Source organism: Gadus chalcogrammus, chromosome 20 (genome assembly GCF_026213295.1).
Source record: "Gadus chalcogrammus isolate NIFS_2021 chromosome 20, NIFS_Gcha_1.0, whole genome shotgun sequence".
Classification (NCBI taxonomy): Eukaryota; Metazoa; Chordata; class Actinopteri; order Gadiformes; family Gadidae; genus Gadus; species Gadus chalcogrammus.
In genome coordinates, this window is record NC_079431.1 from 20,632,195 (window position 1) to 20,648,155 (window position 15,961).

At 45.7% G+C, this 15,961-nt stretch overlaps 1 protein-coding gene and 1 long non-coding RNA gene across 2 annotated transcripts in view; one reads left to right on the forward strand and one right to left on the reverse strand.

Moving 5' to 3' along the window:
* The window catches only part of fn1a (fibronectin 1a), a 37,998-nt gene extending 27,876 nt beyond the window's left edge, over positions 1 to 10,122 (reverse strand). The window contains exons 1-9 of the mRNA XM_056579402.1: positions 9,844 to 10,122; positions 8,344 to 8,469; positions 7,954 to 8,091; positions 7,195 to 7,326; positions 6,846 to 6,983; positions 5,556 to 5,714; positions 3,718 to 3,912; positions 3,184 to 3,366; positions 2,675 to 2,851 (exon numbers count right to left, since the gene is read on the reverse strand). Coding sequence (XP_056435377.1) covers positions 2,675 to 2,851; positions 3,184 to 3,366; positions 3,718 to 3,912; positions 5,556 to 5,714; positions 6,846 to 6,983; positions 7,195 to 7,326; positions 7,954 to 8,091; positions 8,344 to 8,469; positions 9,844 to 9,922 — 1,327 coding nt within the window. The 5' untranslated portion in view covers positions 9,923 to 10,122. The remainder of the gene's footprint in view (positions 1 to 2,674; positions 2,852 to 3,183; positions 3,367 to 3,717; positions 3,913 to 5,555; positions 5,715 to 6,845; positions 6,984 to 7,194; positions 7,327 to 7,953; positions 8,092 to 8,343; positions 8,470 to 9,843) is intronic.
* A 998-nt stretch (positions 10,123 to 11,120) lies between these two features.
* On the forward strand, positions 11,121 to 14,825 carry LOC130373140 (uncharacterized). The gene is made up of 4 exons (XR_008893481.1): positions 11,121 to 11,355; positions 14,018 to 14,047; positions 14,132 to 14,169; positions 14,769 to 14,825. It is a non-coding gene; the product is annotated as an uncharacterized LOC130373140 (long non-coding RNA).
* Positions 14,826 to 15,961: the final 1,136 nt, after the last annotated feature.

Consider the following 15,961-nt stretch of genomic DNA (forward strand, 5'->3'; position numbering starts at 1 on the left):
TGCTAATATAAAAACCGCCTGGGTTAATGCAGTTGGTAAACAAGTTTGGGCTCAAACCTTCACAGACTGCAGGAGAAAATACTTGGATGCATTGAAGGGAGGTATTACTTGTGGTGTGAACTGGAGGGCCTTTGAAGGCCTGGAATAGGGTGGTGTAAAATCTGGAAATAATATAGTATTAAAAAAAGGAACACATTTCAACCTTGAAACAGATGAGGCATATGCTGTTCTTATGATCTAAGAAGTTTAAGTTTGTTATCATGAACATGCTTTCCACTGAAAAAAGGACTTGGCACATTCGTCCCATGTGATCAAATTTTGGGATTACAGCAGCTGGCATGTACAAATATACAATAATAATCACTTTGTAGATATTATTTGAGCCTGGAATATTTTTTAACTTTTAATATACTATTATCTAATATATATGATAACTAGTATTTCATCACTTTAAGTGTTTAAGTGATGAAATACTAATAATCCAAGCAATGAGGTTGGCCTAATCAATACTATTTAGCAGCGTTTCAGTTGCATGAGCCTTAAGAGCTACTGCAAGGGTCTTTTATTATCTTAAAGTGAGTGCCAAGGGACCTTTAATGAGGGAACTTGAAACTCTTCAAAAAGACTAGTTCCCACCGTGGCCAAGCTACAGGGGAATACCGAGCAGGGAGAGGTTAGGTCTTTATCCAACATCTGCATGGCTAATACCCTTACAAACATATGAATTCGCATTTCTGGCTAGATGTTTGCTTTGCGCTTACATCTCAAGCCATTAAGGGCCATATCAAAGCCCGCAATTGCGGTCTTTGACAACTTAATTAGCTCTGCCAGCCATGTGTCCCACACTGGCTAGAATACAACATGGGTGTTTATTTGGAGTCTATTTTCCATGACTTTTAAATGGATTTCTAGAGCAAGATAACATAACTTTTAAGGAGCTGTAAGGATATATGAGAGAAGGTTACCCCCGCTCTGACTGACCGGGTTCATAGAAAGCTGTAGTCTTCTTGACCAACCTATCCCCTACCTAAAATTATAGGCAAAATGTTATTATATTATCCGCTCAGAAATTTGTTACATTATCGACTGGGGTTTCCACATTATTGCTATGGGTTTAATTACAACTAGAGATTGCACGTGCGAAAACTCTAGTATGTTTGTATATATATATATATATATATATATATATATATATATATATCTATATCTATATCTATAGATATAGATATAGATATAGATATAGAGAGAGAGAGAGAGAGAGAGAGAGAGAGAGAGAGAGAGAGAGGTATATATTTATATAAATACTATCTGCGAGATTCCTTTAATAAATCCGATTTTATAATAATAGTGATTATTAAAGTAGGTATAAGGGTTAGCCTGTCTTACGCAGGTTGAAATATAAAAGTATAGTTCATAGTTCTCCTGTGTTGTGTGTAGCTAACTTCAGGCCAGTGTTTATTGAATTCCACTTTGCACAGCTCCACAAAGCCGTGTTTTGTAATGTAGATTATGGATAGACTCCCTTTTATCAACACTAGCCTTGGTCATGAAGGAGACCTGGCCAGCAGACATTACCATCCTAATGACTCTGGATGGCTCAACGCTGCATCGCAGACGTCCATTTACACGTGAAAAGGCTGCTCATTGACAGGATTAACTCTGGATTGTGCACCAAGTAAAAACAAACCAATTGGCACGGCAACAACAACAAACGAATGAGACGATGAGACGAAGAACGACTCTATCCTGGGATTATATCTGATTGATCTTTTCCTTTAAAATCAACTTCATTTCCAATCCCATTTCTCAAACACTTTCTCGACCTCGTCAGTCAACCTGTTGTTAATACAACGACCACAATAACAACAACTGCCGTGGCAGTCGCGCACGTGGGGGGGGGGGGTCCTCTTCCACTAATTCACACTCAAACAACGGCAGCCACACGTGTTTCTACAGGGACCTCTACCTGCTGAGAACCAGAAAGTCCTTGAAATCTAATTGTTGCTCCCTCCCCGCCCGGACTCAGATAACAGCTTCATGCTCCTCAGGTACAGCCATGTGTCACTCACTACCCTCTTGTTTGAATCAATTACGGCCTTCCGATAGAGTTATGGCACCGCCTTAATTATACCGTAACTCCATGAAGAGATAAAGGTGAAGCCCGGAGTGGCATTGCCTTTAACAAGGCAAATGCCGGTGTGTGGGTGTGGGTGTGTGGGTGTGGGTGTTGTCCCCTTGGTGCCAAAAGGTTAATCAATGTCTTGGGAGTGTTGAAATAATTAGGGTGTTCATTTATATTCCCCATGAAGACCTCCAACACCTTTCCCCATCACCCACCCACTCACACACATCAACCCACACCCCCATCACCCCATACAAAAAGAGATGCAAAAAGGGCCTTAACACCCTCTCCTCTTCCCCCTCTCCTCCAGTCTGTCACACATGTGACACACATTCACAAGCACACTGAATACCAAGACATCCAGCAGTGGCTGTGGCTAGAGCAAAGAGACCTGTAGTGGTTTGTTTTTCCAGGTACGTGTCGTAAATGAACAGGAAGGGGGTTGGGGCCCTTTCCTCCTGGAATCCCCTACAGGTCAGGCCGCAGAGGCTGCAGGTCGGCTTCAGACTGGCACAAACCCCCCAGACCACCAGACCACCTGGTCGTACTCACCAGCCATGGGACAGAAGCCGAAGCGGCGTTCCTCGTCGTAGTTGGTGGTGGTGCCGCACCACTTCATGCCGTCGCGGCGGCCGTCCGAGGTGCAGTCGGTGTAGTTCTTGTTGAGGTAGTGGAAGGGAAACTGGCACAGCGCCCCGTTGGAGTTCCCGCCCCGCGTGGCCACCATCACTGTTGAAACATTCACCCGTGGTTAGAAGTTGTTACCCTTTCCTTAACAACGGAAAAACATGCAGGAGGCTGTGTGACATTACTCCACTCACTGGTCTGTAGTAGAGGGACCAGAAGGAGGTACAGAAACTACAACTCCCTCATCAAGTCAGGGTCAAGAGGGTACAATACGGGGGAAAACTATTTTTTTTCTGTTTTAATATGCCTATTGATTGTGTGTAATGTGAGATTTAACCTTGATTTACATAGACAACAAGCCCATTCTTGCCAATGGGCATGTGAGGCATTTAATTATAAAAAAGGACCCCGGTCAGAAGTGTGTTTCTTTTTACCGTTCTTCTCGGTACAGAAGGAGTACTTTTCCTCGGCGTCGTAGTCAGAGGAGGTGGAGCACCACAGCTGCCCGTCCTCACGGCCCTCCGAGATGCATGAGTGGAAAGTCTTCCCCTTGTAGACAAAGGGGAACACGCAGGGCTGGCCCCCGGAGTTACCCCCGTACACTGGAGCGGGGCCCTCTGCACGCAGAGAGAGACACGAGTGAGCTCAGCGCCCAGGGAGGCCTGCAGTCAGGTTGTAGACACTAGGGATCAAAGAATACCTCTCCAAATCCAACACCCGGCCCCTTTATTATATTTTATATATAAACAAACACATAACCCAGAGACGGGATTTTGTTGATTAAATCGGAAGAAACCAGGATATCATGCCAGCTCATACATTTCCCTCACAAGCGTTAGTGGGAAAAGCTCAGTGGACTGCAACAGGTAGGATAATAATCCTCCCCAAACATTTACTTGCAAAGATATATCCCATAATGACAGAATAGACAGAAGGTGATTTTCCGGTTGCGAGGCGGCAGCTCTCACCCCACTCCTGACAGCTGATGCCGTTGCCCACACAGTTACACAGCATCTCCTTGTCGCCCTGGTTCCTCAGCCAGCTCTGGCCCTGGACGTAGTTCAGCCCCGACTCCGTGGAACAGGTCACCTCGGGGGGGAAGTCCACCACACCTTCACGATGGGCTGCCGGCTGAATGTTGGTGACCACCCGGGAGCCAGACCCTGAAACATCATCCCAGGAAGAAGTTCAGAACATTGGAAACACACACACACGCGAGAGAGAGAGAGAGAGAGAGAGAGAGAGAGAGAGAGAGAGAGAGAGAGAGAGAGAGAGAGAGAGAGAGAGAGAGAGAGAAGAGAGAGAGAGAGAGAGAGAGAGAGAGAGAGAGAGAGAGAGAGAGAGAGAGATTAAAGTCCTAGATACACACTTAGAAGGAAATCGCAAAATATGTTTCCAGATCAAAGTACCGCCATGCAGTATCCATGCAATGTTAACAGGGTGCTCAGTCACCCCCCCCCCCCTCCTACAGTACAATGCTACGCTCCCTGCAACAGCACTATCACCACCTGAATGTTGACCACAGTTTCTGCTGTCCCTTCATATCCATCACATATGGACTATTGCGTCCTGCCCTTAGTTTATCTTTGAATGAACCAGGTGGAGGAAAGACTTGCTAGAATTGTGATGGATTATCGTCCTTGTAAGAATTTTGTTTTACTTATATCGAGGCCTTTAAAGAAAACAGAGTTTGGGATATGGATGCATGCATTATTATCGCCACCATTTTGTCAATCCCTGCCTTCCTATTTATTTGTGAAGCATTATGTATTGATATATTGCACGAAAATGCTCTATAAATAAAGTCTTATAATTAAAAAACACTTTTTGCTGAAACAATGGAAATTGTTGCCATTTTGTATCCTTAGGAACCATTTTGTGTGCATACATGAGCTAAACTTTTAGGAGAGATGCCAAAGACAAAATAGCAACAGACTGCAGGCAAAAATAACAGAAACAGCCAAATGGCACATAGTCAGACAACACATAAATAAATTAACTTCTGACCAGCGTGTCTCTCAAAGCAGCCCAAAGGTCTTCAAAAAAATCGTTAAGAGTATTGGATTTGTGAATAAGCAGACTGCACCTGGTTAATATTGATTAGCTTCTCTGAACAACGATGAAGTATTCTTCTTAACTTTCCTTTTGGTTAATGGTTCTAGACCCCCTTCCAATTCCTCCTCCCCATTCTTCTACCCTCTGACCCATTACTAGCAGGGAGTCGTGTCCCTCCCCCTTTCTTAACGTCCTAAAATCATCTTGACAGCTTTTGCATATCTCCCGCCCCGGCCTCCATTCTCTCTACCCCAGCCTCCATTCTCTCTCAACTCCCCTCCCTCAGTTACACACACACTCTCTCTCTCTCTCTCTCTCTCTCTCTCTCTCTCTCTCTCTCTCTCTCTCTCTCTCCATTTACCTTAAGCAAGACTCAAACTTTCTGTGTAACACAATTGTCCTCCTATTCTGGACTGCAGCCCGAGACGCGGACCCGCGCTGACCACACGCAAGGCGAGCGTGCACCCAAAGTGCACATGCTCCAGCTAACAAGTCACGGTGCATTACAGAGACCAACTGGAATGAAGTCAGGATTGGGAATCATGCCCGGGTGGAACCCCAGGCCCACGTGGACCCTCGGTCACAGCATGAATGGGAGCACGTTGGCGTCTACACAGCCAGTACACGTCTGCAGCTGTCAGCGGAACGCAGAATGAATGTCTGAGTATCCACGGCGATGATAAAAAACAGCTCCAATGAAAGAGCGCGAGCGAGGTTCAGAAGAGAAGAAGTGGAGGAGGACGTGTCTCACCCAGCCCAGAGGTGTGCAGGGAGGCGTGCCTCTCGCACTTCCACTCCCCACGGCCGTTGCCCGTGCACAGGCACTGCAGCACGCTGCCGTGGCTGTCCGTCTTGGTCCAGGTGTCTCCGATGCGGTACGACGTGTAGGTGTCCTGGTCGTTGCAGCGGTCTGGACACGGTGAGGCCAAGGGAGAGAAGGCAACAGAAAATTATTAGAGGAGGTCATAAAATGTCATTTAAAAAGAATGCCTATAGAGTGTTTATAGTGTGTGTGTGTGTGTATGTGCGTGTGTTCCGCAACGTGAGCATACTAGCGTAGCATGCTAACTAGCCATCAGGGAACACCCACACACACTCTGGGTCCAGCATGCGTGTGTGTGTGTGTCAGGGTGAGCTGAGGTGTAGGGTTTAAACGCATTGGCTGCTCCTAATCAAAAATAAACCTGTGAGACCTTTTTAAGAAACTCCAATGTCTGCTATATCCTGTTAGTCAGACATGTTTGCCTGAGTGTGTGTATAAAACCTCCAAGCCACAGTGTGTGTGGAGATTAATGGAAGCTTGACATTATGGAGATTAATGGAAGCTGTTGTAACCCAATTACAATTAGCAGACACTTTTATACAAAGCAACTTACATCGGTTAATACACACATTGACACAACGAGTGCAGAGTCTTGCTCAGGGACACATCAACACTCACAGGAGGAGCTGGGGATCGAACTGGCAACCTTTCGGTTACAAGACAACTGCTCTACCTCCTGAGCTAAGCCGATTCCATGTGTGTGTCCATGTGTGTGTCTTACTGTGTACTGACTCACACAACCAAACAAAAAACACAAACAACCTTGTAGCTAGCCAGTGTTGTTTAGATAACAGATAATCTACCAACAAAATGCGGGAAAGGGATCCCACATCTGTTTTGCCAAATAAGGGAGATCATCCATCAGTAGAGGAACAAGAATACAATTCTCCGAAACCAGTAATAGTTAACAGCCCAGGAGGAGGTTAAGAGAAGAAGGTATAGATGAACCAAAGCCTTGTTTCCAAAAGATGACCGACTAATACCAAGCACACAACCTGGTGCAGCTTAAGAAACAGAGGAGAAGACCGGGCATATCAAATGTAATGGAATAAAGTGTCGCACAATACCATGCATCTTTAGCATCGGTCGCCCTGGTGGGAATCAAACCCCTCACCCTGGCAGGTGTCAACACCATGCTGAACCACCAGGATGATGGATTTATAAACCATAAATGAATGCAATCATGTTTACGTCCCTTGAGTTAGGGTTAGTACGTACTCCTAGAGGTGCAGGTAATCCTCCCACTGCCTTCCCCCAGACAGGTGCAGTCAACCATCATCCAGCCCTGGTATGCCTTCTCCCACGTCTCCCCCACCACATAGGACAGCTCCGCGCTGTTGTCGTAGCAACGCTCAGCTGCCGTAGGGAAAAACACAGTCGATGAGTCGGTGAATCAAACACATGGATTAATCACCTTCCACCAACATGTTTGTGAGCTCATGAATCTGTGCTTGCGGTTGGAATGGAATGGTGGGATGATTGAATGAAACAGTGAAACGGCAGACTGTCCATACACAAACTACCACACCAATATCATGTGTAAGCATTGTAATTGGCCGCCACTAACCGATGGGTTTGCAGGTCCATTCCCCCTTGCCATTGCCCAGACACACACACTCCAGCATGAAGCCCCCCGTCTCATGGGGTCTCCTCCAGGTGTCCCCGATCTTGTAGGAGGCGCCGCCCTCATGACACCGATCTGGTGGGAAACGGACACCAACCCAATGAACCGCATGCGTGTGTGTGTGTGTCTATGGTGTGTGTGTATGTATGTGTGTGTGAGGAATGTTTCCATGGAGAAAATCACTAAACTATGCAGATAGTCACACATGTTGTACCCCAGCTAGCCTAGCTAACAGCTGCATAGCCTCGCTGAACAGCTAATGGAGAATGTGGGGATTAGCCCGTGGCCTGAGGAACACACTCAGTGACCACTGTCTGCAGGAGAAGAAAAGGTGGTGGGGGCTGGAAGGAGTCAAGCCATAACCAGTACCAGGCAGAGCCATACACCCAGGCACATTGTCAATGAGTTATGGTCCATGCTGCACTTCCTGATCAAACATGTGTGTGGGTGTGTGTGTGTGTGTGTGTGTGTGTGTAGGGGAGGGAGGAGTGGGTTCACAGAACAGAGCTTGCTTGCTTCTTAAAACACACTTCCGAAACAGGAGGTTGTATCTGCATGTTGCCAAATGTGCATGGAGAAAGCACACACACACACACACACACACACACACACACACACACACACACACACACACACACACACACACACACACACACACACACACACACACACACACACACACACACACACACACACACTTACTTGCGATGGTGCAGCTGATCTTGCCCCTGCCGGAGCCGATGCAGGTGCAGTCCCAGATCATGCCCTCCTTGGGCCGCTCGTAGGTCTCCCCCACCATGTAGGTCCTCTCATTGATCTTGTCATAGCACGTCTCCTCCTCTAAAGAGGCCGGAGGGATTAGAGTACGGGGTCAGATGAACGCTTAAGAGTACACTGGATGGGGGGGGGGGGGGGGGGGAAGTAAGAATCTTTTGAGGAAGTAAGAAACTGATGAAAAGTCAGGGTGTGGGAATAAAGGTCTGGGTGTGGGGTTAACGTGTGGAAGTGTTCACAACGGAAATGAGCCCGCAGTCGATGAAATGACAAGGGGGATTATTTTCCAACCAGCAGACAGTGGCGCGGCCCTCTGACCTTCAGGCTTGCTGTTGCACTTGATGCCGGCCGTTCCGTGGCAGGTACACAGCAGGGTGCTGTCCCGGAACCGCCGCTCCCACTGCTCGTCCACCTGGTACATTACGCCGTCCTCCATGCAGCCCTCTGGGGGAGAGAGGCCGCGGGACAGCAGGTTAGGACCATAGGGGTACCCCAGGGTCTCCTCAACCGACCCTGGGGTTACCTCCACTGGACCCCACTAGAGGGGCCACCACTGGACCCCACTAGGGGGGACAGCATGGGACCCCACTAAGGGGGCCACCATGGGGCCCCACTAGGGGGCCTACCAAGGGGCCCCACTAGGGGGGTCAACACAAGACCCCTCTAGGGGGGTGGGGCCAACAAATCCTAACCCCGGAATGGGCCGTGGGGTTGATGGGGTTCAATGATGTTCTGGCCCTTGTTTGGAGATGAATTGATCGTCACGGAAACCAGATGTTTTGGAAGGGCTGGGTTGTGTTCTTTGTTCCTGACTTTGTCTCAAGAGAATATTAAGTGATAAAGACACAGACGACTAACTTTGTACGCTTCTCTGTGTAATTCTACACGACTCAGCTTTTATTACAGGACTAGCAGAGATATGGGAGATGCACTCATTGACCATATGGGTTCATCGGTTCTTCACTGAGTTCACCCAGCGAGAGACACACAGCAAGAGGGCAAGAGGAAGAGAGAGAGAGAGAGGGAGAGACAGACAGACAGAGGGAGATAAGAGACAGAGAGAGAGACACACAGAGAGAGAGGGAGATTGAGACACAGAGGGAGAACGAGATACAGAGAGCGAGAGAGCAAGAGCGCGAGAGAGAGAGAGAGAGCGAGCGAGCGAGCGAGCGAGCGAGCGAGAGAGAGAGAGAGAGAGAGAGAGAGAGAGAGAGAGAGAGAGAGAGAGAGAGAGAGAGAGAGACCAAAGGGCTACAGGATGAAGTATACAATTGAAATAACTTAGCAGCCGACAGTAACGGGAACATAAAATATATGTCTTTCACAGTGCCCGCTGAGACCCAGTTGGCGCAATACCAAGTTTATTCTCTAAACAGATGCTATTCCTTGTTTTGTAGAAGATACATTACGAATAAACATTTTCCAGAAACTCCAAGCGTCTCAAGATGTTCAAACTTCAAAGCGGCTGCAGCAACAATGGTCATAAATCATGAACTGACGGTTTTTTCTCTCCCCATGATTTTGATTTTTTTTTTAATCAAAAGTAGGCTATTTGAGGCTGATTGATTTGCAGGACTTTACTTTGTCTGTGCTGTGGTGCATGGAGGTAACGAGGATATTAGGGAACAGTGCCAACAGACTATAGATATTTTTTATGAATTAACTTTTCGGCAAAAGTCAGAAGGTATGGATAACTAATACAAATTTGACACATAAGCTTAAAATACAATTGGTCTTGCCTTCTGCATTTTGTATTTAGACATATTTTGTGCTCTCATAAGGTTAGTATGAGAGAGGTTGAGCCTATAATAAACTAACCTTGGGAGACGGACTTGGAGACGGACTGGGAGCGGACCACCGTCCCGAGGCACAGCAGAACCAGCGCCCGGGGAATCATCTCTGCAAGAGCCACAATGTCCCACACACTGAGGTTCGGTTGCGCGTTGGTTCAAGATGTCCTGCCGGTGAGACGAGGAGTAGGCTCGGTCGTAAGTTCCTTGGCTTTCACTGCGTCCTGTCCCAGGTCTCTACTCTCCAGTCTCCGACCCCTGCGTGTGTGTGTGTGTGTGTGTGCGCGTGTGTGCAGGGCAGGTTAGTGGCGGGAGTGATTCATCTGGGCGTGGCTTAATCTCAGATGGAGGGAGGTGCGACCAAGGGTTCGATATTGAGGGGCAATACCCAGCAATTCCTCAAAGATTCAACAATACCCCAAAAAGTAGCATTAGGTAGATTACGTTTGAATCACTAGTTATTTTAAGAGTTAAATTATATAATGTTATTTCTTTATCTAGAAATTAATATAGACTATGGCTATTTATTTTTGTATAATTATTTTCTTATTACAGATAAAAACAGGCGATAGATATCCGACATTAATTAGGCAAGGGATTTAAGAGGTTAAGCGGTTACAATCCCGAACGAATTCTGCGATTGGAAAGCAAAGTTCCTCCTCCCGTAACGTCAGCTTTATCCCGGGAGCCAATACACACCCGGCCCACGCAGGGGGGGGGGCGGGCGTGGCACAAACAACGATAAGCAATCCTGGGCGTATAAAGACTGGGACCGGAAAATAATTGCTTTCTCTCCATTGAAACCATGGACATATAATAGAATGGACACCGGATTCCAAAATGGCGCCCATAACATTCCTATATAAACTATTAACCTTATTTATTGTTTTCCCTTTTGTTTGATTGTCTGTAGTGTCTGTATGTATTCCTTTTTTATTTGTAAAGCGTCTTTGAGTAGGCCTACTTAGAAAAGCGTCATAAAAAACTGATCAATTATTATTATTAAACTGCTCAATGGCGCAGGGCAACATCAAGGAGAGATGCTTTCGCATCCGGGGGGTTAGCCGCGTCCTAGTTCATGACGTACCGGATGCAGAAATATTCTTGTTTTTTAGCATTGTAGCATCATAAGAGAGAGGTCACAGCCCTCCTTCTCCAGCAAAATATAATAACATAAAACTGCTAAAAAAAAAAACGCTTGAGGTGGCGTTTTGAAAAGAGAAAACTTAATTTTTTTTAGTAGGCCTACATGGCATAAAGATAATTATGAGCATTTGATTGATATCCAGTCATTCTTTGCGGAGACACATTCCTGTTCCCCACTTGTATTGGAGTGAACGGAGATGTCTACTTCTGGGCCCCTTGCATCGAGGGACCCGTCCACAGAACGCTTAAACAGCTGCATTACCAGGCTTGGCCCCTGAGCACTGGTGGATTGCGGAAGTATGCACTGTTCCTGGGAGTAGGGTAAAAAAAAGCCTTGTAAATCACGGTTCACACGAGATCTTCCTTGAAGTCGGATCTTCAGATATTCATATCGGTAAGTAAAAAGAAGTGGATTAACAATAATGTTTTTTTTTGTTTTAACAAGCTTAATGAACTATAGAACTAGGGCAGACTACTTGTGGTTGTGATACTGTTTAACATTCTTTACGAAATGTTCGAACGCTTAAGGCCGATTTAGGGTCGTTTTAGACGCAGAGACGTAAGCACGTAATTTACACAAGGGACTTGTTTTAGACAAGTTTTGATTTACGGTTCCTTTAAGGTTCCTTAAGGATTGCGCGTGTTGCAAGGGGATTCTCCGCCAGCCAGAACAGTAGGGGGAGCAACGAACGAATCTGTGGGCGTGGAAGTGGAAATCGCTGGCTTGTTTATATTTATAATTATCATAATTCGTTCTTGTGTTTTCTTCTTCTCCTTCTTCAAAATTCTTCATTTGCTTCTGTCACGGCCTTTTAAAAATGGCGCTATTAGGCCACGTTCACATCTAGCGTTTTTTGTAATAGGGAAAAGTTGAGCCTACCGTCAACAAAAAGAAAAGCTGGCAGCGTTTTTGGCCCTAAAAGCGCCGAGAGCGTTTTTTCTATTGCCTATCAACGAACCCATTCTAGACCCGACGTTACCCGCCTACTATGTATCCAGGATAGAGCCCATTAGACATGTTGTAGACCTCGACATGTTCTGTAATTAAAACTATTAATCGCTCCACCGGCACTTTCCCGAGTGATTTGTCTGCCATTGTTTCTTGTTTTGACAGTTGAGAGTTTCCTTCGTGACGAAGTGTCAATGTTCCGCTTGTGATTGGTCAGTTGCCCAAAAGACGCCTGACGTCGGCCGCTTTCTTCCTGAAAGTTGAACTTTTTTCAACACTCCGTATGGCAGAAAAAAACGCTGGGAGAGGCGTTTAAAAAAGCGGCCGTGACTTTTTCCAGAAACGCTCTGCTCCATAGGAATATAATGTAAAACAAGCGCTGGCAGATTAAAAAAAAACCTAGATGTGAACGCAGCCTTGCTAGAGAATGCATTGCAGACCGGCGCTCCGTCTTTTAAAAACGCTTTTGGTGGACACAGGCCCTAGCTGTAAAACCGGAAATGTGAGACTCCTGAAAGGATGTGGTTAGCTGGCCAATCACAGTCTTTGCGAGCTGCGTAGGGCCGTAGTGTTTCGTCGCATAGTCAGGAATTTTGGCCGACGCACTTAAGCACGTAAGGGGGGATATTTTACCGTGCAAGGGGGGGTTATGTATCTTACGTGCTTACGCGTTACGTCTAAAACAGAGCATATATCGGCCTTTAAGGCGGCTGCATGCTTCAGCGTTGGTGTTACGTTGTTGCGCAAAATTTACTCAAAGCAATTCATGCTCCCTTTTAGGTTGCGCGTGTTGCGCGTGTTGCCAAGCAATTTACCGCCAGAACAGTAGGTGGAGTAATATGTGGAGGAAAGTTTTTCGTTGAAGACGACCTCGAGAATGACGTCTTTGTCTGTGGGAGTCGTTGGTTTGTTTATGTGCCAGATCGTGTTCTCCCCATACACAGTGAATGATGGCAACAGACAGAGGAACAGGGGTGATGAAGTTGTTGATCATTGGGGTTGTATAAATGTGCATATCTCTCTACATTTTAAAACGACATAATGTGTTGGCAGCAAAGTTAACTTCACTTCAGGTTAATGATTTTGTATATGAGCCTGCCGGGTGATACTCCAGACAGGAAGTAGTAACCAGACCAGCAAACCAATCACAGCCTTGCAGGCTGGGCGACTCGCGTAAAAGCTTACGTAAAAAATGACGCAAGTCTAGAAAAATCGCCCGACGCACGCAAGACGTGAGAAGTCGCGCAAGGGGGGCGCAAGGGCCTCTTGCGCTTGCGCTTACGCTTACGTAACCGAGCATAAACCAGCCTTTAAGGCGGCTGCATGCTTCAGCGTTGGTGTTACGTTGTTGCGCAAAATTTACTCAAAGCAATTCATGCTCCCTTTTAGGTTGCGCGTGTTGCGCGTGTTGCCAAGCAATTTACCGCCAGAACAGTAGGTGGAGTAATATGTGGAGGAAAGTTTTTCGTTGAAGACGAACCTCTAACCTCGAGAATGACGTCTTTGTCTGTGGGAGTCGTTGGTTTGTTTATGTGCCAGATCGTGTTCTCCCAGAGCCCGTCTCATATTAGACATTCTCTGGTTCTCCCCATACACAGTGAATGATGGCAACAGACAGGGGTGATGAAGTTGTTGATCATTGGGGTTGTATAAATGTGCATATCTCTCTACATTTTAAAACGACATAATGTGTTGGCAGCAAAGTTAACTTCACTTCAGGTTAATGCTTTTGTATATGAGCCTGCCGGGTGATACTCCAGACAGGAAGTAGTAACCAGACCAGCAAACCAATCACAGCCTTGCAGGCTGGGCGGCTCGCGTAAAAGCTTACGTAAAAAATGACGCAAGTCTAGAAAAATCGCCCGACGCACGCAAGACGTGAGAAGTCGCGCAAGGGGGGCGCAAGGGCGCGCAAGGGCCTCTTGCGCTTGCGCTTACGCTTACGTAACCGAGCATAAACCAGCCTTTAGGCCTACTGTTTTAACGTTGGAAGAAACCCAAGCTTTCGCCACTTCGGAGCTGCCACAACAGCTCTGCCCATCCTCAGAAAGCATGAACATATCTGCTGTAACTCTGCCTTTGTAACTCTGCCTTTGTATTCTATCAGGCCATGAGCATGGAAGAGCCAGACCCCAAGGTCAGTTTTCTTTGTTATCATCAAATAAGCTTTCTAGGGCAAAAGATTCAGAAAATGCAAACAAGTTTGTGTTGTCTTTTTCAGGCTTTGAGAATGGAGGAAGAAAACCAGTGAAAACAACGGTAACATAATTTACTATAGGTGTTTCTTGTTTATAAACATTGCGCCTGGGCATGCCAATCCAGGCAGAAAGTCATTTACCATTATAGAATGACTATCAGAAAGCCCAGGTTAAATGTATTGTTTATTAGTTGTGGTTAGCCTACTAATCCCCCGTCTAACCATGAAGGCTTGCAGACACACCCTCAACATATTCCCAAACATACCTTTTGCATATTTGAGCCTTTGTCTATCTAATTATTTGACTTTAAGATGAAAGCTGCTTTCTAAGGTGCTAGCTATGCTTACATTACTTTACGACCTGTCACATTTGAGATGCACACGTTTGAGATGCACACTGAACAGTCACAAAATACTCTATACTGTACAGGCTAGTAGATGTTGCTTGCTTCTTTCTGCCCCGAGATTGCACAGTGCAACAGTGATGACGTACCTGAGAAATCCATGCATTGAAGACCGGCAAATGTATATAAAATTAAGGCTTGTAACGTGAGCGCTATAATATGAAGGCTTTCTCATAACTATCCTGTTAGTGACATTGTTCTTGTCTTGTTTCTATCAGTAATATTTATTTTAATTCATTGTTTTCTATCTCATGTAGGACCTTGAAAACATGCAGCAAGCGATCAATAAAAATATGTATTCAATACAATTATTGGAATTATTAATCTGCTGCCTTTAATTCTTTGAATTATTAATCTGCTGTCTTTTTATAGGTATAAAGGGATAAAGTAGGCTAAACTTAAGCAGCTTCCCCACGATAAACTGCTATATGCATTGCATGTCATTGTACAATTGTAATAGGCTTCTTTTCTTAAATGCATATGACTCGGATGTCAGTTTCACGTAAGGCTATGATTAAGCTAATCAAGAGCATATTAAGATTAAGCTAATCAAGAGCATATTTTTAAATTATTTTTATATAAGGCCTAATATTTGAGGTCTGAGTTGCAGTCATTTATGTACCTGCGCACCACAGCTACATACAGATCACTTCCGCGATTTAGAAAAGTACTAGACACGCCTCCGACTACAAGTTACGCCTCCTACTACAAGTTACGCCTCCTCCGACTACAAGTTACGCCTCCTACTACAAGTTACGCCTCCGACTACAAGTTACGCCTCCTAATACAAGTTACGCCTCCGTCTTGCAGGACGCAGATAAATACTATTGGTTCCTGGGGGCTTGATTGAAACCCATTCATATTTTTCGATCTCAGGTCCCATGGGCTCTACCGCAAGGGTCACGCCCCTTAGAGTGGCCTTCCGGTAGATTACACATATGTTGTTTGTGGATTTAAATGATAATTCTTTCTGTCAAGAGTTTAACCGTTTATTGTGCAGTTGTTCAGTTAAAGGCTGTAGAGATAACACAATGAGAAAGACTACACGTCTCGTATGTGACGTCACGCTCCCTGCGACTGGCATGGAAAAGACATAGGCCTACTCTCTACATGCCCCTACTTATAGATTTTCACCTCTTTCGATGCTTTTATCCTCCCCTTGGAAACTAGCAGTGAAGGGGAGCAGAGAGATCGCCATGTCTGCACCGGAGTTCAAAGTGTGGGTGGTGACGTATATCATTCGCGTCGAGAGCAGCGACGAGCTGTAGTTCACAAAGCGGCCTCACACAAAACCATTATCAATCCTCTTCCCGAATTTTTTTAGTTTTCTATGCGTGAAAAATTATTATTTAAATCCACAAACAACATATGTGTAATCCAGGGCATACAAAGACTGGGACCAGAAAATAATTACTTTCTCTCCATTGAAACCCATTACTTTTTTTCGATC